Raw genomic sequence first — 24,574 nt, 5'->3', positions numbered from 1 at the left:
GTAACACTATCAAACAATACTATTATATTTGCAAACTCTGTTTTCTAAAACAGAAAGCCTCTTTTGCTACTCCCTCCTTCTCTTTTTTCCTTGTATTTATTTCTGCCCTGACTCATTCTAAAAATCAGAGCCTGCCAGTTGTCAATATAAGTACCTAGAACTGTGGCACTGAGGTAGCAAAAATATCATAAATTATATGGCTATTGATTTTCTTCTGGTGCCTTCATAGTCTACCCAATATCATTGCTTCCTCTAACTGCTAAAATACCATCCTCCTTGCAAAGAAAGCATTTAATGCCTTGTATTTCTAGAACTCTGAGAAACCAAATTTGTCTATAATGGAAAAATCACACTCACCTCCATTTTTCTATTGGATAAATAGAAACCTGTACACACCATGATTTGAAACCTTGAGGACCCTATGCAATATCACATTTGGAGTCACTTTATTTAAAAAAAAAAAGGGGGGGGGGGACAATCATGAAATGCTTCCATGTTAAGTCCTCTAAGTCCCAAACTAGATGTCCTAATTCTAAGTTGTTTTCAGGTATTCTTGACAGCCTTGGTAACTGAGGTAGAAGTGTTTTTTTCTATCTTGCCAATGAGAATTCTTGATGGAAAACAGGATTCATGAGGTCTAAAGAGAATGTACAATTCTAAGAAGTATGTTTCATGTTTTGAAGAGACCTCTGCAATGTTCCGGCAATGGCACCCCACTCCAGTACTCTTGCCTGGAAAATCCCATGGATGGAGGAGCCTGGTGGGCTGCAGTCCATGGGGTCGCTAAGACTTGGACACGACTGAGCGACTTCACTTTCACTTTTCACTTTCATGCATTGAGAAGGAAATGGCAACCCACTCCAGTGTTCTTGCCTGGTGAATCCGAGGGACGGGGGAGCCTGGTGGGCTGTCGTCTATGGGGTCGCACAGAGTTGGACACAATTGAAGTGACTTAGCAGCAGCAGCAGCAGCTGCAATGATCAGAAAGTTTGAGCCAATTTAGTATAAAAAATTAGGACTCTGTGACAGAGGTTGACTTTACACAATTGAGCTAGCATCACTCTACCCAGTGGCCCTGAATCATAGGAATGCCATGGGAAACTGACTGAAAAATTGTGCAGCTGATTGAAAGCACTCTGACATGGTATCTGGTCACTGTCTTCTACAGTCAAGGGCATAATACTTTAGAATCTGGATCCAGGACTTAGTCTTCAGTAATGTAGACATTGTCTTCTTCTTGGATAGGCTTCGGAGCTGCATTTTTCAAAGCTCCGATGTGAGACTCTTTCAATGGAATCACACTGTAGAATAACAAGAGTAAGAGAAAAGGAGATCACTTCTCAAGTATGAGCAGCATATTTGTTTATGTTCATTCAAGCCTGGGTATTTCCATTTCTCAGAGCCCCATTCAAACATCCTATGAAATGAATAGAAGCTTCTAGAATTGTGAATATGAAGTTACAGGAAATTATTTTTACTAAGGAGGTAAAAAGTCACACCTTTTAGTTTCAAAAAACTCACACTGGTCTCTTTCAAGACACTCATGCAAAGGAACACAAAAATTTATAATCTAAGAAGACAAATACCACACACCAAATTGAAGTACTAAACCAGGAGGCACAATCTCAAAGATGGCCAGGAAATGGTTTGGCTGGTGTTTTTTAGCTGAGCACTGTGACCCTTTCAGTTTTTATTCCAATCCCAAAGAAAGGCAATGCCAACGAATGCTCAAACTACTACACAAAATTGCACTCATCTCACACGCTAGTAAAGTAATACTCAAAATTCTCCAAGTCAGGCTTCAGCAATATGTGAACCGTGAACTTCCTGATGTTCAAGCTGGTTTTAGAAAAGGCAGAGGAGCCAGAGATCAAATTGCCAACATCCGCTGGATCATGGAAAAAGCAAGAGAGTTCCAGAAAAACATCGATTTCTGCTTTATTGACTATGCCAAAGCCTTTGACTGTGTGGATCACAATAAATTGGGGAAAATTCTGAAAGAGATGGGAATACCAGACCACCTGACCTGCCTCTTGAGAAATTTGTATGCAGGTCAAGAAGCAACAGTTAGAACTGGACATGGAACAACAGGCTGGTTCAAAATAGGAAAAAGAGTCTGTCAAGGCTGTATATTGTCACCCTGCTTATTTAACTTATATGCAGAGTGCATCATGAGAAACGCTGGACTGGAAGAAACACAAGTTGGAATCAAGATTGCCGGGAGAAATATCAATAACCTCAGATATGCAGATGATACCACCCTTATGGCAGAAAGTGAAGAGGAACTAAAAGGCCTCTTGATGAAAGTGGAGAGTGAAAAAGTTGGCTTAAAGCTCAACATTCAGAAAACGAAGATCATGGCATCTGGTTCCATCACTTCATGGGAAATAGATGGGGAAAAAGTGGAAACAGTGTCAGATTTTATTTTTTGGGCTTCAAAGTCACTGCAGAAGGTGATTGCAGCCATGAAATTAAAAGACGCTTACTCCTTGGAAGGAAAGTTATGACCAACCTAGACAGCATATTCAAAAGCAGAGATATTACTTTGCCAACAAAGGTCCATCTAGTCAAGGCTATGGTTTTTCCAGTGGTCATGTATGGATGTGAATGTTGGACTGTGAAGAAAACTGAGCACCGAAGAATTGATGCTTTTGAACTGTGGTGTAGGAGAAGACTCTTAAGAGTCCCTTGGACTGCAAGGAGATCCAACCAGTCCATCCTAAAGGAGATCAGTCATGGGTGTTCTTTGGAAGGAATGATGCTAAAGCTGAAACTCCAGTACTTTGGCCACTTCATGTGAAGAGTTGACTCATTGGAAAAGACTGATGCTGGGAGGGATTGGGGGCAGGAGGAGAAGGGGACGACAGAGGATGACATGGCTGGATGGCATCACCAACTCAATGGACATGAATTTGGGTGAACTCTGGGGGTTGGTGATGGACAGGGAGGCCTGGAGTGCTGCAATTCATGGAGTCGCAAAGAGTCAGACACGACTGACTGACTGAACTGAACTGATCCTATATTTAAGATAAATATATATAAGTATACAAAAAAAAAAATGGCTGTCTGAGGAGACCTTACAAATAGCTGTGAAGAGACGGGAAGCAAAAAGCAAAGGAGAAAAGGAAAGATATACCCAGTTGAATGCAGAGTTCCAAAGAATAGCAAGGAGAAATAAGAACGCTTCCCTCAGTGATCAATGCAAAGAAATAGGGGAAAACAATAGAATGAGAAATACTAGAGATCTCTTCAAGAAAATCAGAGATACCAAGGGAACACTTCAGGCAAAGATGGGCTCCATAAAGGACAGAAATGGTAGGGACCTAACAGAAGCAAAAGATATTAAGAAGAGGTGGCAAGAATACACAGAAGAACTGTACAAAAAAGATCTTCATGACCCAGATAATCACAATGGTGTGATCACTCACCTAGAGCCAGACATCCTGGAAAGTGAAGTCAAGTGGGCCTTAGAAAGCATCACTACGAACAAAGCTAGTGGAGGTGATGGAATTCCAGTTGAGCTATTTCAAATCCTGAAAGATGACGCTGTGAAAGTGCTGCACTCAATATGCCAGCAAATTTGGAAAACTCAGCAGTGGCCACAGGACTGGAAAAGGTCAGTTTTCATGCCAATCCTAAAGAAAGGCAATGCCAAAGAATGCTCAAACTACTGCACAATTGCACTCATTTCACACACTAGTAAAGTAATGCTTAAAATTCTCTAAGCCAGGCTTCAGCAACACATGAACCGTGGACTTCCAGATGTTCAAGCTGGTTTTAGAAAAGGCAAAGGAACATGAGATCATATGCCAGCATCTGATGGATCATCGAAAAAGTGAGAGTTCCAGGAAAACATCTATTTCTGCTGTATTGACTGTGCCAAAGCCTTTGACTGTGTAGATCACAATAAACTGTGGGAAATTCTGAAAGAGATGGGTATACCAGACCACCTGACCTGCCTCTTGAGAAACCTGTATGCAGGTAAGGAGGCAACAGTAGAACTGGACATGAAACAACAGACTGGTTCCAAATAGGAAAAGGAGTACGTCAAGGATGTATATTGTCACCCTGCTTATTTAACTTATATGCAGAGTACATCATGAGAAATGCTTGGCTGGAGGAAGCACAAGCTGGAATCAAGATTGTCAGGAGAAATATCAATAACCTCAGATATGCACATGACTTCACCGTTCTGGCAGAAAGTGAAGAAGAACCAAAGAGCCTCTTGATGAAAATGAAAGAGGAGAGCGAAAAAGTTGGCTTAAAGCTCAACATTCAGAAAACTAAGATCATGGCATGTGGTCCCATCACTTCATGGCAAATAGATGGGGAAACAGTGGAAACAGTGTCAGACTTTATTTTTGGAACCTCCGAAATCACTGCAGATGGTGATTGCAGCCATGAAATTAAAAGACACTTACTCCTTGGAAGGAAAGTTATGACCAACCTAGATAGCATATTCAAAAGCAGAGACTTCACTTTGTCAAGAAAGGTCCGTCTAGTCAAGGCTATGGTTTTTCCAGTAGTCATGTATGGATGCGAGAGTTGGACTGTGAAGAAAGCTGAGCTCTGAAGAATTGATGCTTTTGAACTGTGGTGCTGGAGAAGACTCTTGAGAGTCCCTTGGACTGCAAGGAGATCCAACCAGTCCATTCTGCAGGAGATCAGTCCTGGGTGTTCATTGGAAGGACTGACACTGAAGCTAAAACTCCAATACTTTGGCCACCTCATGTGAAGAGCTGACTCATTGGAAAAGACCCTGATGTTGAGAAAGATTGAGGGCAGGAGGAGAAGGGGACAACAGAGGATGTTATGGTTGGATGGCATCATCGACTCAATGGACATGGGTTTGGGTGGACTCTGGGAGTTGGTGATGGACAGGGAGGCCTTCCGTGCTGTGGTTCATGGGTTGCAAATAGCCAGACAGGACTGAGCGACTGAACTGAACTCATAAAAAATATCAGAGCATATCAGAGGCAGTAAAATAGTATTGCTTCACCTAAGCATGTTCTAGATCACAGAGTCAAAAATCACACCCTGCCTTAACAGTCAAAATTAGAAAGCAATGGGTTAGATGAGTTTTATAACATGAATGCTCACAAATCAAGTTTACATAAAGGTCATTTGTGGAGTTTTGATATCAATGCTTTTTTAGAAGTTGTCTATAGGCACTATTTTTATTACCTAAGCCTGCCCAGAAATGATATGAAATGCAATGAATCATCACTCAGCTCTGATCTTTAAACAGATTAGTCATATAGCATGGAAACAGGTTAGTTGTCAGCAGCTCAAAATGAGTCAATGTGATATAGCTGCCCCCAAAATAACATCATGAGAAAATACACCTTTTTGTTTTGTTTGCTTTTCTATATTATACAACATCTTCTACAATAAATATTTTCTTTCTAATTAGGTGATTGAAAACTGAAACTTTAAAGAAGTAAACATTGAAAGAACAAAAGTAAACTAAAAGGATGTTATCATTCATGCTTTTCTGTCTGTAGGGAGCACTTATTTTTTTTCCACTCTTGGAAGCTGACAGTCAAAAACTCCTAAAGACCTGAGTTTTGAACTCTAAGAGACCTGCTGTGTGCTGTGACCATGGATTGGCACTTAACATCTCTAAACCTGTTTTATAATTTGTAAACTGAGAATACTACTACTGCCTGTCTCACAGGTTTATTGCTGTGAAGGGCATGTCTGCAATAATAAAATCCAGCATCTATGGAACACTTGCAATATGCTGGAGATTATTCAAGGCGTATTTTGTGGACTGGCTCATGTGATTAACTCAGATGTAGGAAAGACTGGGTACAAACATCCAATGAAAGAGAACTAAGAATAATGGATGGCAGTTAAAGAGGGACAAATTCGGAACAAACAAAGACTTTGCTGAAAACCCAAGCTGGACCAGATGAAGAAGTTTATTTTGTTAGAAGTAGGCAGTGGTTTCCTACCTTTACAGGTGCTTGGGGAAATGACAGCAGGGATGCATACAAAGAAGATTTAATTTTTTATTGCGTGAAGGGGTAAATTTGCAAAAACTGTAAATTGAAATGCCTGTGACGCCAGACAACTAATGTAAATGAACACAGCAGTCTGGGTATGGAATAATAGGGGTCGGAACCGTGGGGAGCTGGAGGCATGTCCCTATCCCCTGCCTTTGCGGGTCTTCAGCCTGGAGGTGTCTTCCTGCAGATTTTTGCAGAGCTGCCTTCTGCTTCTTTGGGGCTCACTCACATAGCCTACTGCCCTGCTCCAGTATTCCCCATGGTATTTCTCTGGAAGTTCTAGAAGGCCCTGCTTATTCATTTATATGTTTTCTGTCTGTTCTGCTCATCTTTTCAGAATATAATAGAAATTCAATAGACATGCAACAAACAAAGCACTGAATGAAATCAAATAAACTAAACAACCCATTCAAATGACCCCTGAAACAATATCTGCAATTTAGTTCTCTTGCTTTAAGACATAAGGTTTGAGGTGTTGTTTCTGTAGCAGTTATGACACAATTCCAGAGAAATATAGAGATGCTTGGAGAAGGAAATGGCAACCCACTCCAGTATTCTTGCCTGGAGAAAAGCAGGGAAGGAGGAGCCTGGTAGGCTGCGTTCTATGGGGTCGCACAGAGTCGGACATGACTGAAGCAGCTTAGCAGCAGCAGCAGCAGCATAAAGATGCTAAAATCATCACTGGAAGGTTGAACAGCAATGGAGGTGCCATATATACTAGATTTTGCAGGATCCAGAGTATAAAATGGAGAACTCGGAAGGAAAAGAGGAGAGGGACAGAGAAATTTTCCTTATGTTTACTAGAGTAAGAACATCAAAAGGCATTATTAACACAAACCATTTCAAACATACCGTAGTAGCTCCGCCTTCCTACCCTGGCAAAAATATCCTAAATTGAGGAAAAAATGAAGAGAAAATAAAACATATAAGCCAAAGAGTTTTTGAGATTTTTTTCCAAAGTATATTATTACGATTATTACTTTAATATGTGCAAAATCAGTACAGCTCTCAGAGTCTAAAAAAAATCAATTTAGAAGAAAGAATATTTTTTAAAAAGGAGAAAAAAATCAATCTGGACCCTAACCTGATAACTCCAGGTAACTTCACTTGAATCTCTAGGAGCCAAGTAAGCCCCTCTGTATAGAATATCTTCTGATTCATAGGTTTAGTGTATTGACCTACATGCCCTAGCTTACTTTAATACCATTATATTTCACTGAAAAAAAACCCTGAATATTGCACTTCTCCCACAGAAGACAGGTTTTACACACACATACACACACAATTGGTGGAAGGAGACCAGGAGGTGCTGGATAACTGTCATGTGAAACCCTTTGTTCTTCTCCTAGCTCTGAAATCATGTACCCTCCTAATGTCTCTTGTGCTTCTTCTATTAAGTGGGTGTTATAAAACCATCAACAGTTTTACTCCCGATAGGTATAAAATATCGTTATTGAGGGAATGCGAGAAGAACAAAATGGGAGGGAACAAATCTTGTATATTACAATGGCTTTTGACTTCCAAATCTCAACTTTACACAACCAGTGCTTATTTCTCCATATTTAAATTCTGAAAATGTTTGTTTGTTCCATGTTTGTGGAACAATAAATTTGAGATAAATTAAAAAAAAAAAGAAGAAGAAGAAGGTAAGAACCGAGAAAGTTATATGAAACTGAAAACATGTGGCTCAAGAGTACTCCTGTGGGCTCAAGAATATTTCTGAATATTTCAGTCCTGAGGTGACTTACTTCTCCTAACCAAGAATACCACAAACATGACCAACAATGCCAAAATAGTAACCAAGATTCCAATGTAGACTCCCTTGTTGGTGCTCATCCATGTTTCCTTTGCCAGCACCGCAACCTACAGAAACATCAGCAGATCAAACACAAAACAGAAAAATAAAACAACCTTGTTAGAATTACAGGCAGAAAATATTTCAGAAAATAATACACCCAGTCACATTATTGTTTAGTGGCCCCTTGCTAGTTCTGGATCACGAAGGGTAAGACCAAATGATGTAAAGTTATAGCCTTATGATGAAATTCTAAGACAACTCAAAAATCAAAATGTATTTCGGAGTGGTGGAAATGTTTACATCTTACTTGCAGTGATATTTAGAGAAGGGTACAGACTTGTTAAAACTCAAACTGTATGCTTCAAATGACTGTGCTTTATTAATTTATATATTTTATTTAAAAAATCTCTTTTCATAAATAATCCTCTTATGATACTAATAAAAAACAATTCTGATTCCTATATAAGTTGCCATGGTGGTGCTATTTGAATGTGTTCAGTTACTGAAACTGGCCATTAATTTAAACACTTTTTTGAACTAGAATTCAAGATTCTATGTCTTTATAAATGGGCATGAAAGTAGCTGCTCAGACTCATGGCTCTGCTTAACAATTAAAATGCTGTGCAATTGGGAAAAAAATTCCTAGCGTGACAGATCATCACTTCCTAGAGTAAACACCAAATATACCAGGTCATCATGCTTGCCTCCTTTACATAGCTTAATTCTAATTCTAAAAATGTCCCACCACCTAGGTATTTTAACAGAAAGGAAGTGGAAAATCAGAGAAAAAGATTAAGTCTCAAGTCTCCTCCTGCATAAGAGTTTAATCTCTGGAGTCAGAATCCCAGATTAACTTTTATTTAGTTGCTCTGTGACCCTAGCAAGTTATTTAGCCTCTCCAAACCTCTTTTTCTGTCAAATGCAGATTAAATAGGGTTCTTGGGAAAGGTACTTCAGGTACCCCCTGATAAATACTATGAGGAATACAGAGGAGGGTGACCTAGCCTCTGAGGTGTCCTTGCCTAAATGGAAAACAGCCGGTGCCTTGGGAGGGAAAAGCTGTTATCACCTTACTTGTGGGAGGGAAAGCAGTTAGATGGAACACAGGGTTACAGGAAGCGGTCTTTGCTTGCTTTTTAAAAAATATTATGTTACATAAAAACTGGAAGTTCATATTAGAGTGTGCAGCTCAGGATAAAGAAAGGAAAACAAAAATCAACCATAATTTCAACATTCAGAAATAGTTACTATTACAATTTTTCATTACATACTCTTTTAGAATTTTATCTTTCTAGTAGTTTTCTTAACAGACACAGTTACCGTATCCAATGTATACTACAGTATATACATCATTTTATTTTGTATCTATAACCTATATCTAATAATTTTTTTTTCATTTTTGGCAATGCTACATGGCTTGTGGGATCTTAGTTCCCTAATCAGCCATCGAACCTCTACTTACTTCATTGGAGGCATGAAGTCTTAACCATTGGACTGTCAGGGAAGTCCCAATGCTACCTGAAAAGTTAGTTTTTTCATTTAACAAATGACACTGTCTTCTCATGGCAGTAAGTACACTGCAGTGACAACATTTTTAGTGGCAATAAATGGGCATGCTTAGTTGATAAGTTATTAATCTCTTATTATTGAACTTTTAGGTTGTTTATAACATTTTCATGATTATAAACAGCAGCAATGTATATCTTGTTTTATACATCTTTATGTATATGTTCATTCTCTCCTTAAGATGCATCTCAAGAAGTTGACCTACTGGGTGGAAATATATGCTGCTTGGTTTCAAGATACTTGGGAGACGCTTGATATCTTCACGGTCAAGACACAAAAAGCCCACAATTATGCTACCACCTATTGTGAACTTGCTTCTATATTGCTTACATTATATAGAAGAGATTAATTGCTACTGAATATACCTATCCTGCAGGTAACTGAGGTCAAAAACAATCTTCTCATTCAGAGTGTTTGTTTCTTTTTTTTTAAAGTATCACAAGTCTGACTGACATGACATTTACATGGTGGCAGTTCTGCTATTTAACAAGAACAACAAAATCAGCCCATATCCATCAGATCAATCAGTACCCATATCATCAGAGTGATTAAAATCTTTCATATCATTCCTACGTGGTAGTGTTCTCATTGTCACTAAGTTATGCAACATAAGGCCATTTGGCGTCACATTAACCCCACTTTGCTTGAACTTGAATTTCTCTTATAATGTCCATGCTGCAATTTCTCACCACTTGCAATCAAGATTACTCTCATACCTGAATCTGTTCATGTTTTTTGCTTCTAAGAGTTATTTGCACATAGTGAAAGGAAAGTTGTTTCACCGAAAGGAGCCAAAAGTGAAAAATCTCACTGATAAATTCTTCTAACTTACACACAAAGATGAGGCTTTGATGAACATCATGAGACTATAGTCCCTTGGATTTTTCCCAAGCTAATTGTGGGGAAAATGCAAGAACAAATTACAGAATCAAAGAGTTTGAAGACCTTAGGACCTTAATGTGTCATCGTATGGGGAGGATTATATATAGAAAGACTCAGAAGTGGCCTCAAAATTTCTCTATAGGAGGAAAATTGGATTGGAAAAGGATATTAGGGGGCCTATGTTTAAGGAATCACACTTTCATTGACATAATATTTTTAGTGGGGATGGCCCCCATTCCACTACATCAATTCAAGTCATGTTATTTCTCTAACAATGATCTAAGTCTTTCTTGGTATGTAATGTTAAGTCACTATGCCTGAATTAATTCACTCTCTTTTTCTTATTTTCTGGTCAGGATAAATTCTGTCCTGGGTGTATATGTGTGTCATAAGTAAAATATGACTTCCCTGGTGGCTCAGACAGTAAAGCGTCTGTCTACAATACAAAAGTAAAATATAACTTTTCAGCTATTTCTAACAAGGTAGTGTATTTATATAGACTTTTAAAATTAATTAAACTATCCCTATTTAAGAGTCAAAGTGTTTCTTCCTTTATTTTTTTATATTAGAAAGAATCAATCTGTGGACTAGTCTGACAATAATAATCTCTAAATGTAACTTGATTCCAGAAGAGACATATAAGTGAATCAGGCTAATAAAATAGGAAGGAATATGCTTACAGTTTGATTGTTATGCCAATGAGGATCTGGAGACTGGGTCACAGTGCCATTTCCATCTGCTCAACAAGAAAGAAAATTAACGAGAATTACAAAAAGATATTGAACTTTCCTGTGAACACCAAATATATTCACACTGCCTTCTGGTAATGAAGGGAAAGTTGAATAATCATAGGGCCTAATGCTGTAGGCATCCCAAGAATAATACCAAGTTACTGCTGCTGCTGCTAAGTCGCTTCAGTCCTGTCCAACTCTGTGCGACCTCATAGACGGCAGCCCGCCAGGCTCCCCCATCCCTGGGATTCTCTAGGCAAGAACACTGGAGTGGGTTGCCATTTCCTTCTCCAATGCATGAAAGTGAAAAGTGAAAGTGAAGTTGCTGTCGTGTCCAACTCTTCGCAATCCTATGGACTGCAGCCTACCAGGCTCCTCCGTCCTAACATTTATTAATTTAAGTAGTAAGGTTGTGCTTTTTAACCATTTTGTCATTTTGAAAATGAACCCTTTTTTTTTTCTCCCTATTGGGAAAAAAAAAAATGCATGCTCACAGAAAATTTACTGACAACTTTAGACAAGTCAGAGTGGCCCATTGTCAGAACTAGGTTAAAAATTACCACTTACAGATAAATAATCAGTATTTTCATGGCAGCTCAGAAACTTCCAGTGAGTGCTCAGAGGTCATTACACATCCAAAGAGCAGAACCACTCTGCTCAAAATGAACATTACATTGGTTTTACATTCAAAATGTGAGTGAAATGCACTAAGATACCTCAAAACAGGTGGCATTCAACTCCTACATTATACGCCAGTGTGCCCAGACACTGATCCAAATGTGCTGTAGAAAATATGTTACATCACTCCCAAGGCCAGTATACCTTATACTACCTAAACTCCCAATATAAAAGGATACATTGCCTTAAAGTTTTCAATGTCCAAATTTTAATAGTGTTTTGAAATATCTCTTTTGTCCCACAGAACATATACTGTTGGCCCTTCTAAGCAACTATAGGTCAAATACAGGATTCTCTCTTTACTGAGTATCTATTACACACAAGCACTTTACATCCTTATACCCATTTTCTTAATCCGAAATTTTAGATGAGGTGCTGAAATGGTTGAAGTTTCCAACTCTACTAAAGGACAACAGCCTCAGCTCATAACCACTGCACACACTATGTTTCCATTCAATGAAAATACTGCAGATCTCAGAGATTGCCGTACTACTGACAGAGCTAGAAAACCATCATTTTCTAATGACAGTGAAAATGAACTAACCATATCCCCCTAAATTTTAACAGTTTACATAACTGTATCTACAATTTAAAAATTCCAACACTACGTCTTCAAGAGACAAAGACAGTGTCTACAGTCTAGTCTCCGTGTATGACTTATGTTATAACCTTAAATGCTTAAGCTATAGAATGAGTGATGTTTTTAAAAAAATAAAAAGGACTTCAGTCAGATGAAACTTGACTTCAGTGCTGACATGTCACTTACCAATGTGACCTCAATCAATGTCCTTTACATACACATTACATACATATGCATGTAAATGTAAGTATTTATATTTCTAGCTGGGGTAACCTTGAACTACAAGCTGTTGATAGCACCCGTCTCATAAAGTTATCACATTAGATGATGCAAGTAAGGTGCTTAACACCATATTAAACAAATATCAGGTATCACAATTATGTTGCTATATAATAGGAGCAATGGGGAAGGAACACCATGCAATGGATTTTCCAAATATCCTATCCTTCATTCCTTACAAACATGTAGTGAGGAATGAAACAACTTGCCCATGGGCATGCAGCTTGAAACTGCCATTGGCGGGCAGTTGAATTGGAAGCTGTTTGTCCAAAGTAGAACTAAATGTCCTCCTCAGTCTGGCAATGGCAAGAAATAAATCTGCCCTGAAAGAATTAAATGAGATATGCACAATAATTTGCTGGCACATGTATCTGAAAAGGTAGGTGCAGACTCTATGAAAACCAAAATTCCTCCTGGACTAACATTCTTGGCTTTGTGAGGCTTTAACCCACTGAAGTGTGACTCGGGCACTGTGAGGATTTGGCTGAAGGGCCTCAGAGATGCTGCCAAGACGGCAGCAGTCACAGAAGTCGTGGGGACACAGCTGCTGCAATGCCTGTTCCATGCTGCCAAGTCTACTTGACCAGGTTTTAGTGCCATATTTTAGAGTATAATTTCCCATTTTCTACTTTGTTCTTCCTCTTAGCCTAAAAGTGTGGGGTGCAGTTGCCCCAACTGCTCTTACCTGTATTTTTATCTGCTTTCTGTTTCTGTGCCAAGAAACACTTCACACCAAGGATTCCACTTTCAAAACCAAATGTCACTATTAGCTAATTTCAAGTAAATTGGTCCCTCTCTGAGTCCTGCTGCATGTCCATTTTCAATTAAGAGCTTCCTTGAGTGATTGGCAAAGTAGGCTACCCTGGGGGTCTCCTATAGCAACTCCTGAGCATGATGAATCACTCGCACAAGTCTTACAAAATCTTACAAAATCTGACCTTGTTGGATGCTTCACAGGCACATGGACAAATAAGCCAGTTCTGCATTACAAAGGGGTTCACATGTGGCACTCTCCAAATTTATCACCATGGGTAACAGAATTGGTTGGGAAAGATGACAATTCAATATCATCTTTATCCATTATAGGAAAAACAGACTAATCTTATATCTCAAAAGAATATGGAATTTCCAAAACTAGGGAGAACTGGAGTCTTTGGGAGTGAAATAGCACAATCCTAGTGGGACCTGCCTCTTTGGCTCTGGTGTCCATGTCCTCAACCCAACTCAAAGTGTCCATGTGAAATGAAAGCTCGACAAGGCAGCAGGGGAGCCTCCTGGCTCTGTGTCGTGTCTGGGGCTTAGAGGAAGCATAAACAGGCAACCAGTTTGGTCTGGACCAGTTTGGACTTAATTGTTTTAAGGCTCTGTCCAGGGAAGTATGCCTAGAAATAAGTTTAAAGACAAGGCTAATTCAATTTATTTAGAAAAATGTGGATATGTATGTGAATGATCCCAAATCATACAAGCTGCCTGTGTCACTCAAATGTACCTATTTCTGGACATTATAAGTAACAGTCATAGTTGCCACTCTATCACTTACCTTGTAACTGTGTCCCCAGATCTTTATCTCATATAACGCTTGTAAGAATAAGTAACATTTCCCCCATTTTCCAAAGGATAAAAACAGATTTAAAGAGGATAATAAGACATTTGTTCAAGTTGCATAGCTGAGTGGAATAGCCATTGTTGGCATTCAAGTTACGCTTGTCTTATTTCAGAATATGTGCTCTGAACAATGTGCTAATATTTATCAAAATTTGAATGCTATCAGGTGTTGAGGAAAGAAACTGAAGTTACCTGTTGAACAAGAGTGCCATGGTGAGCTGGTTATGTTTGTTTCATACAGGGTAGTAGGCTGGCTTTCTGCTGTCTGAGTTGGAGCAGATAAAGAAGCTATAGGAATGACAAGAACAGAAAAGTAGTGTTCAATTAGTGGGGGAAAATTTACACCCCCAGCAGAAAGAACAAACAAAACTAAATCAGAAATTACCCTTTGACTGTTTCTTAGAAATGTATTAATAGATGTCCTTGAGGTATTATCCTGCTATGAAGGCATTTCATTATCATGAATAAATCTGATCTAGATAATGATCTGAGAGCTTAAAAACAGAATTATTTCACTTTTTATACTTCTGTTGTTGTTCAGCTGCTAAGTCGTGTCCGACTCTTTGCAACCCCATGACTGCAGCATGCCATGCTTCCCTGTCCTTCTCTGTCTCCTGGAGTTTGCTCAAACTCATGTCCATTGAGTCAGCAATACTGTCTACTCATCTCATTCACTGCCACCTTCTTCTCCTTTTGCCTTCCATCTTTCCCAGCAGCAGGGTCTTTTCCAATGAGTCCGCTGTTTGCATAAGGTGGCCAAAGCTTTGGAGCTTCAGCTTTAGCATTAGTCCTGGGTTGTCATAAGAATTAAGGGGCTTAATACTTATAAAGCAGTTAGCATGTTTCCTGACACAGGAAACAGAGTAAGTGTTAACTTCACTGAAATCGTATCCTCAAGTGTTGGATTAAGCTTCAAAATGGATTAAATGATCTCTATTCAGAGCTCCTGTAAGACAGAGTCTCATTCACTTGGCCCTGTTCTGGCACCCTTATTTTTTCCTCATAATTCTATGTTAAACAGGGCCGAATGCATCATCCTTCTTAGATGTCTGCAAGCAGTGGTCTGGCTTTTTTTTTTTTTTTTGCTATTAATGATTCCTTTGAGAATCTAGTAAAAACCATAGGTCCCTCTCACTCTGAAAATGCTTTAAGATACAAAAGATGAATATAAGAGGGTACAAGTTGTTCACAGATTCTGTGAAGCCAGGTTTGGAAACCTGTTAAGAATCCCTACCCTAGATTGTACATCTGCCTTAACACCGTGCTCTGGATGGTGTGTATCCTTACTTTAAAAAATTCTGCACTTAGAAGTACTTTTGCTTACCTGGCTGGAGGTCCTCTGTGGGTGCTGGCATTGGAAGAGCAGAAGCAGAGGACCTCACTGTCACTGGAGCAGTGGTGACTGTCATGGTTGGAGGAGTGGTGTTGATTGTTGTTGGCACAGCAGTGGTGGTGGTTGTTGGAGCAGTGGTGACCATTGTGGATGGAGTAGTGGTGGTGGTGGTTGTTGGAGTTGTGGTGGGTGTTGTTTTTCGGTTAGTAGCAGTGGTTCTTGAAATAGTGGTAGTCATTGTTGAAGTAGTAGTAATGGTTGTCTTTCTTGTAGTTTTGGTTGTTTTTGGAGTAGTGGAGGTGGTGGCAGTGGTTGTTGGAGTCATGGTGGTTGTTTTGGGGGTAGTAGTGGTGGTTGTTGGAATAGTGGTAGTCATTGCTGGAGTAGTGGTAATGGTTGTCCTTGTAGTGGTGGTTGTTCTTGTAGTGGAGGTGGTGGCAGTGGTTGTTGGAGTCATGGTGGTTGTTTTTGGGGTAGTAGTGGTGGTTGTTGGAATAGTGGTAGTCATTGCTGGAGTAGTGGCAATGGTTGTCCTTGTAGTGGTGGTTGTTCTTGGAGTAGGGGACATGGTGGCAGTGGTTGTTGGAGTCATGGTGGTTGTTGTTTTGGGGGTAGTAGAGGTGGTTGTTGGAGTAGTGGTAGTCGTTCTTGGAATAGTAGTAGTGGTTGTCTTTCTTGTAGTGGTGGTTGTTCTTGGAGTAGTGGAGGTGGTGGTGGTGGTTGTTGGAGTCGTGGTTGTTGTTGTTTTGAGGGTAGTAGTGGCGGTTGTTGGAGTAGAGGTAGTCGTTCTTGGGGTAGTAGTAATGCTTGTGTTTCTTCTAGTGGTGGTTGTTCTTGGAGTAGTGGAGGTGGTGGTGGTTGCTGGAGTCATGGTGGTTGTTGGAGTCGTGTGGGTTATTGTTTTGGGAGTAGTAGTGGTGGTTGTTGGAGTAGTGGTAGTCGTTCTTGGAGTAGTAGTAATGGTTGTCTTTCTTGTAGTGGTGGTTGTTCTTGGAGTAGGACTGGTGGTGGTAGTGGTTCTTGGAGTAGTAGTAATTGTTGTCTTTCTTGTAGTGGTTCTTCTAGGAGTAGTGGTGGAAGGTGTCTTTCTTGTAGTGATTCTTCTTGGAGTAGTGGTAGTAGTTGTCTTTCTTGTAGTGGTGGTTGTTCTTGGAGTAGTGCTGATGGTAGTAGTGGTTCTTGGTGTAGTAGAAATGGTTGTCTTTCTCGTAGTGGTGGTTGTTCTTGGAGTAGTGGTGGTGGTAGTGGTTCTTGGAGTAGTAGTAATTGTTGTCTTTCTAGTAGTGGTGTTTGTTCTTGGAGTGGTGGTGTTGGTGGTAGTGGTTCTTGAAGTAGTGGGAGTAGTTGTCTTTCTTGTAGTGCTTGTTCTTGAAGTAGTGGTGGTAGTTGTCCTTCTTGTAGTGGTGGTTGTTCTTGGAGTAGTGGTGGTAGTTGTCCTTCTTGTAGTGGGGGTTGTTCTTGGAGTAGTGGTGGTGGTTGTTGGAGTAGTGGTGGTTGTTGTTGTTGTAGTAGCAGTGGTGGTGGTCGTTGTCGTTGTAGGTGGAGCTAGAAATCAACATGAAAGCAGGGATTCATCAAGCAGCAGGAAACAAGAGACTCGTGCTGGGCCTGTGCACCAACACAACCACGGAGACTGTCCCCAGGCAGAACTCAGCACTTATCTCCCATGAACTCCAAGTTCTTGTCATGGGTCAACTAGAATCTGTGACTGAGGAGCGAGTGAAGACATGGTCACAACAAGGCAACATCAGCATTTAAAGGATGATATTTCGGGAGGTGTTGCTATTCAAAAATGACACATGGGATTTGTGTTGAAGCAGTTTGTAAAGACTAGTCATACATATCAGATTTACATATCTTCATAAGCATCTGTGAGGGAGGGGAAAGTGTCTAGAGCCTGAAGCTCTCTTTGTCCTCTCAGCAGTACATGACTGGAGCCCAAATAGTAGTTCCCAAGAACCAGACTATTGACCAAATAAATAGCATTTGCTTCTGTCAGTTCTAAGGGCACCCTCCCAACATATCTGCATCCTAAATGCGGATTAATTCACATCATTAACATATGCTGGATAACACAGATGCCATATGCCACCAGGGAAGCCCTGAAAACAGTCATAGATAGTATATACATGAATGGATGGGGTTGTGTTCTAATAAACCTTTATTCATTTAAAAAAAAAAAAAAAACTGTTGGTGAGCTTATTTTATAATATGATCTGGTCCTATGGCTACAGTTTGCCGACCTGGGTCTAACAGTGTGGTTAAAGATTTTGAAAAACAGTGCAGTCTCAATCCCCTCCCTTCAGTTTGAAATGAAACCTAAGAAAAAGAGGAAGCAAGAAAAAAATCTGATCAAAGGAGTATAACAAAGAGGAAATTTAATCAGCTTATTTCACTAATGTGTCTTGCTCAGGAGTAAATTGGAGAAGGCAATGGCACCCCACTCCAGTACTCTTGCCTGGAAAATCCTATGGATTGAGGAGCCTGGTAGGCTGCAGTCCATGGGGTCGCTAGGAGTAGGACAGGACTGAGCGACTTCACTTTCCCTTTTCACTTTCATGCATTTGGAGAAGGAAATGGCAACCCACTCCAGTGTTCTTGCCTGGAGAATCCCAGGGACGGGGGAGCCTGGTGGGCTGCCGTCTATGGGGTCACACAGAGTCTGACACGACTGAAGTGACTTAGCAGTAGCAGGAGTAAATATTTCCTAAGGAAGAAGCTAGGACACTAAGGCTAGGAAAAGCTGCCAAGAAAGAGCCCTAAGAGAGGTTGAAAGTAAGCTCATTCTCTGAAAAGCGCAAGAAAACTTAAGTATTGAGTTGGAGGCAGAGAGTCACTTTGGCTCAGTTATGAACCCGTTCCCCACTGAACAGAGCAGTGACTTTGCAAATATTCATCTATTAAAGAATTTATAAACACTATAAATGCCCCCTATTAATTTCTTTCTTCCTCCAGACCAATCATATAATTCACAACTCCAAAAATAATCTCTTATCCACACACAGCCTCCTACCACATGTGTATAGCACCAGCATCTTTTGGCTTTCTTAAATTGCCTCCTAGATGTTTTCCCAGAGTCAGCTATTTTCTGCATCACAATTGACCTGATTTTACTTGCCTTCATCAAATAAGCTAAGTATCTTTGATGAAGTTAGGAAAAGTTATGAAATTGAAATATCAAGTTCATTTAAACTAAAAAAGAGATCTAGCTTATAAAGGCTCTGATTGGGGTTCTGTTTTCATTAGAAACTTTAGTGGGAGAGTACTTACTATGAAAAAGCATTAGAAACCAAAAAATCCTTTAGAACCTGCTCCTTTCACCAAATGGTAAGAAAAATTAAAGTGTCTACATCAAAATAGAAAAATATAAACTTCCCAGAATTTTGGATTTCACAAAATTCTTAAAAGCCAAAAGTGAACAGTTACTGAGATTAAAACGTTCTCATATTGCAATAAGGCAATTTTAATTTTTAAACAAGCAATTTAGTGATATGATGTGAGTAAAGTGAAAGTCACTCAGTTGTGTGCAACTCTTTGTGACTCCATGGACTATAGAGTTCATGGAATTCTCCAGGCCATAATACTGGACTGGGTAGCCATTCCCTTCTCTAGGGGATCTTCCCAACTCAAACATCAAAGCCAGGTCTCCCACATTGCAGGCTGATTCTTTACCAGCTGAGCCATGATATGGTGTGAATTCTGCTTCAAAAAATCCAAGGGTAGAGGGAGGGGATGAAACTATATAGACTCTTTCAATGTATATGCAACAAAACTGAGTTGACAGTTGTCTAAACCAAATGATACATCTATCTGACAGGACCTTCGGAGAAGGCAATGGCACCCCACTCCAGTACTCTTTCCTGGAAAATCCCATGGATGGAGGAGCCTGGTAGGCTGCAGTCCATGGGGTCACTGAGGGTCGGACACGACTGAGCGACTTCACTTTCACTTTTCACTTTCATGCATTGGAGAAGGAAATGGCAACCCGATCCATTGTTCTTGCCTGGAGAATCCCAAGGACGGTGGGGCCTGATGGGCTGCCATCATGGGGTCGCACAGAGTTGGACACGACTGAAGTGACTTAGCAGTAGAAGCAGTACATAGGACCTTATATTACCTGTTTTATACGTGTGAAACTCTCTATGAGTTTAAAATGTTAAGAAAGAACATTTGAAAATTCTCCAAAGAAATGACCTCAGAGAAAAGGTCAGATTTTCAAGAAGAAGAAATTCAGCTCTATAAAAATACTCACTGTATCTCAGTGTGGAACAGTGAATGCTTTTTAATGAACCAACTAGTGTTCCTGAAGCACTGCTTCAGGAGACAGTTTGCTGACTCGGAAGATCCTCTAGCCTATGGTCTTGAATCAAGGTTAGTCTTAGCACTTCACTCTACACAAAAACATGGAGAAGGCAATGGCATCCCACTCCAGTACTCTTGCCTGGAAAATCCCATGGACAGAGGAACCTGGTGGGCTATAGTGTATGGGGTCGCTAAGAGTCAGACACGACTGAGTGACTTCACTTTCACTTTTCACTTTCATGCATTGGAGAAGGAAATGGCAATCACTCCAGTGTTCTTTGCTGGAGAATCCCAGGGACAGGGGAGCCTGGTGGGCTGCCGTCTATGGGGTCACACAGAGTCGGACACGACTGAAGTGACTTAGAGGAACAGCAGCAGCTACACAAATACAAGATATTCAGTTGAAGAGTTATTAGAAAACAAGATCATAGGAAACTTTTCTTTCCCTACTAAAGGAAAAGAAATTTAATATCAAACAGAAAACTCTTATCTCTGGGAACCCACAGGAAGTGATCAAAGAAGTAGGAAGATAAGCTCACCTGGATTGATCCTCAACTCTAGGGTGGTTTTTATGTCATTGAACCACCCTCTCACCTCAATTCGGCAACAATACAAGCCACTGTCAGATGTGGCAGCATTGTTTATGGTCAAAGACACATCCCTTCCACGAATATTGCCATTTAGCTGGTAACGTCCATCCCTCCGATAGGTGACTCTGTATCCATCAGTCCAGATGATGTTAGTTCTGCAATTCAACCAAGGACATGACCCTCGGCCCCAACACATGCTTGTGACTTCTCCATTATAGTAGCAGGGTAGAGTGACACTCTGACCCGCCACTCCAGTCACTCGATGGTAAGAGGTTACACCATCTGTAAATAAAGAGAAACCAGAGCATAAGGTCTCAAAATTTTAACTTTATTTTCATTTTGTTCTTTATATAGCTTATGCTGTTTGAAATTATCTAACTATATCTTGAGTTTGTAAATTTAATATATGCATTTTTCTGGTAAATATATTCTTTAGCAGTATTATTATTAACCAGATATATTTGAGGATGAAACATCAGATAAATGTCTTTCTGTATTCAGGATTACTTCTAAATAGGACAGATTTATGAGAGAAAGTATCAGGATAAAGGGCAGAAATATGTTCAGTCTTTTGGTGAATATGATTCAAATTCCTCTCCAAAAGGTTTGAAACAAACGACACTCCAGTAGTACATCAGTGTGTGTGCATTTTTTTCCTGTGTTTGACAGGTATCTGCTTACTAAATGTTAATACATACAGGTGGCTTTTCCTCTCCCCTAGATTCAGTCACTGTCTCAGTTGAAATCTGATTTTAAAACTGTTGCATTTAAAATTTTGATTTTCAATTTTATCAAAATTTTTTAAATGGCTATGCAAAAAATTTCACCTCACAAATCTTCTCTAAGTTAAAGAAAAAACAGCTAATATCCTACTTTCAGCATCATTGGCTAGAAGGCAGAAGCCTAGTAAACTCTTTACAAATCAGTTTTCAGAAAAAAAGGTTTATAATACTCTCATGGAGAAGCCTGGTAGGCTGCAGTCCATGGGGTCGCTAAGAGTCGGACATGACTGAGCGACTTCACTTTCACTTTTCACTTTCATGCATTGGAGAAGGAATTGGCAACCCACTCCAGTGTTCTTGCCTGGAGAATCCCAGGGATGGGGGAGCCTGGTGGGCTGCCGTCTATGGGGTCGCACAGAGTTGGACACGACTGAAGTGACTTAGCAGCAGCAGCAGCAGCAGAAGGAACTGAGGCTTATAATGGGCTTTGTTGTTTTTGTTTAGTTGCTTAGTTGTGTTGGACTCTTTGCCACCCCATGGACTGTAGCCCACCAGACTCCTCTGTTCATGGAATTTCCCAGGCAAGAATTCTGGAGTGGGTTGCCATTTCCTTCTCCAGGGGATCTTCCGGACTCTGGGATCAAACCCATGTCTCCTGCATTGGTAGGTGGATTCTTTACCACTGAGCCACCTGGGAAGCCCATCATGGGATTTAGGATCAGTTAAAAAAAATTCAAGCAGGGATCCCTTCTTGTGAGTTGATGACTGTCCTGCAATGGAGCACTGTCCAGTTGACCAGGTGAAACCAAAAAATTGGACAATATTCAATCAGATATTAAACTTTACCTCTTAAAAACAAACAGGCAGGAAAACTCTCTCCTGCAGCAGTGGTTTAAAAAACTGTATTGCCAAATGAAGTCTGAGTGGTCCTTAAAAAAAAATCTGAGATTCAACAACAAGTCATAGTTAGAACTGGGCTGTAAATCTGGGAAATGCTCTGGGAATATAACATTAATTGTTATATAAAATAAGTCTAGTTTTTATTACCAAAATTCTGATTATATTTAATTTTGCTTAATATTATTTTTGAATTATAAAGGTAATTTATGCTGATTATAGAAATTTGTTAGAATATAACTTTAAAAATGTACTTTTCCTCATATTCCTACTTCTAGAGATTTTGTTTAAATTTAGGATCATGTCTATTGCTAAAAATTTCCCCTATCTCATAGAATGTTAAAATATGAGATAAATTAAATAATTTTGTTTATTAAAAATTAAATTTTTTGTTTATTGATTAAAAACAAAATTATGGCCACATGGCACCACATGTGGGATCTTATTTCCCCAGCCAGGGATAGAATTTGTGCTTCCTGCGTTGGAAACACAAAATTTAACCACTGGAAAACCAGGGAAGTTAAAATATTTCCTTCTTAAAAGAAACAGTTACACATGGTTAAAAAAATCAAAAAGTACAAAATGGTACAATAAAGGACTCGTCTCCTTCCCACCCATCCCCATTACTTCTTCCCACCCTCGTCCACGGTTACTCTCTTACATACACTTCAGTAGTTCATGCATACACATCCATATACCTACTTTTTTTTTTTTAATTTAAACACAAAAGGCAGCATAAGCTGTACTGTATGGCAGCATGCCTTATTCACCTACCCATAGATTTTTTAATTCTTAGAATTTAATCTTGAACCCATTACCTTTGACAAAGCCCCCCTCTACCATGTCCACACACCCCCTACACACCCCCTACATCCTTGGGGTTCCAAAGCACAATCCACCTATTCACTTACCTGGCAGGAGTAGGAGGCCCAGGATGGCTACCCAAGGATGCATGATGCTATTGGCCTGAAGGAAAGAGAAAGCAGGCTGCTTGGTGTGGCCCTCAATCAGATGGTATTAGAACAAGTCTTAATTCTCAGATTGCAATTTCTCCTTTCACCCTTACAGGGTGAATCACATAAGCCTGCCTGCAGGAAACAGGGGCACACTTGCAAATGCTTCAGCTGTCTGTCTGCTCCAGGTAACTGAGAGCTCTGCTCCTTCCAACAGACAGGTAAAACTGTCCTCTGAAACAGTGCCTACTTACCCAGCTCCTTTCCTACACCTAGAGTCCAAACTAACTCTAGGTGCTGACAGAGGAGATGAGGGAGCAAACACGAAGGAAATGAGAGGAAGGCTTAGCAGGGAAAGCCAGAGCAAAGGCCAGACTTCCCATGGCAAAGGCACACTTATCCTTAGCCTTGAAGATGAGTCACCTGGCTTTCTGGTGAGAAGAGGGTACTTCTTCCTTTGTGGTCACAATGGCTAGTCCCCAGCCTTAGTCAAATTATCAAATGTCCACTGAACTAAGAACTGAGAGTTGTGAGTTTTACTTATGGCTCAGGAGACTGCCTCTCAGATAGCTCTGATGAACCACACCCAAGAGGGTTGGAGAGATAAGCTTATATGTGATTTTGGAGAAGTACAATCAAATATCTCAGAAGAAGGTTGCCACTAGGTACAAGAAACAAATAGCTCAATTAATGCCTTTAGCATTTTTCTAAGTACAAGAAGATGAAACTTGGATTCATAAAATTTTCTCCTGTAAACATCTACCTGAAGGCTTGTTTTACAAGTTTTCCAAGAGCACAGAGTACTTCATTTGGATCACTGCACTGAATTCATTTCAGGGTATATTGAGTAGAAGTGACTACAGTGGCTAGAGACTTAATTCTTACAGAACAAATAGCAAGGGACACTCCTTAGCTGGCAGTGCCCCCTCATGGTTACAAATTCAATCACGATTTAGGAGGCAGTTCATGGCCACTTTATTCCATAGTGCAGAGAATACTTTTTTCTCAGTCAGGCCAGTATTTTGATGATCTTCAGTGTGCTCTTACTGGACTCAGTTCAGTTCAGTTGCTCAGTCGTGTCTGACTCTTTGCGACCCCATGAATTGTAGCATGCCAGGCCTCCCTGTCCATCACCAACTCCCAGAGTTCACTCAAACTCACGTCCATCAACTCGGTGATGCCATCCAGCCATCTCATCCTCTGTTGTCCCCTTCTCCTCATGCCCCCAATCCCTCCCAGCATCAGAGTCTTTTCCAATGAGTCAACTCTTCGAATTAGGTGGCCAAAGTACTGGAGTTTCAGCTTTAGCATCATTCCTTCCAAAGAAATCCCAGGGCTGATCTCCTTTAGGATGGACTGGTTGGATCTCCTTGCAGTCCAAGGGATTCTCAAGAGTCTTTAACACCACAGTTCAAAAGCATCAATTCTTTGGTGCTCAACTTTCTTCACAGTCCAACTTTCACATCCATACATGACCACTGGATAAACCATAGCCTTGACTAGATGGATTTTTGTTGGCAAAGTAATATCTCTGCTTTTCAATACATTATCTAGGTTGGTCATAACTTTCCTTCCAAGGAGTAAGCGTCTTTTAATTTCATGGCTGCAGTCACCATCTGCAGTGATTTTGGAGCCAAAAAAAGCCTC

The 24,574-nt window shown here is 40.1% G+C and overlaps 1 protein-coding gene across 1 annotated transcript; it reads right to left on the bottom strand.

Annotated features, from left to right (window-relative positions):
• Positions 1 to 909: 909 nt before the first annotated feature.
• On the bottom strand, positions 910 to 23,539 carry LOC113895104 (hepatitis A virus cellular receptor 1-like). The gene is made up of 9 exons (XM_027545839.1): positions 23,351 to 23,539; positions 22,886 to 22,940; positions 20,305 to 20,637; positions 15,455 to 17,008; positions 14,323 to 14,418; positions 10,938 to 10,993; positions 7,760 to 7,874; positions 6,864 to 6,900; positions 910 to 1,301 (listed from the first exon to the last, which is right to left on the bottom strand). The coding sequence occupies exons 2-9, from the start codon at positions 22,926 to 22,928 to the stop codon at positions 1,205 to 1,207; spliced, it is 2,331 nt and encodes a 776-aa protein (XP_027401640.1). The 5' UTR covers positions 22,929 to 22,940; positions 23,351 to 23,539; the 3' UTR covers positions 910 to 1,204.
• Positions 23,540 to 24,574: the final 1,035 nt, after the last annotated feature.

This window comes from Bos indicus x Bos taurus, chromosome 7, assembly GCF_003369695.1.
Source record: "Bos indicus x Bos taurus breed Angus x Brahman F1 hybrid chromosome 7, Bos_hybrid_MaternalHap_v2.0, whole genome shotgun sequence".
NCBI classification, from domain to species: domain Eukaryota; kingdom Metazoa; phylum Chordata; class Mammalia; order Artiodactyla; family Bovidae; genus Bos; species Bos indicus x Bos taurus.
The sequence above is the reverse complement of the archived record's forward strand: the minus strand, read 5'-3'. Positions and strand labels throughout refer to the sequence as shown.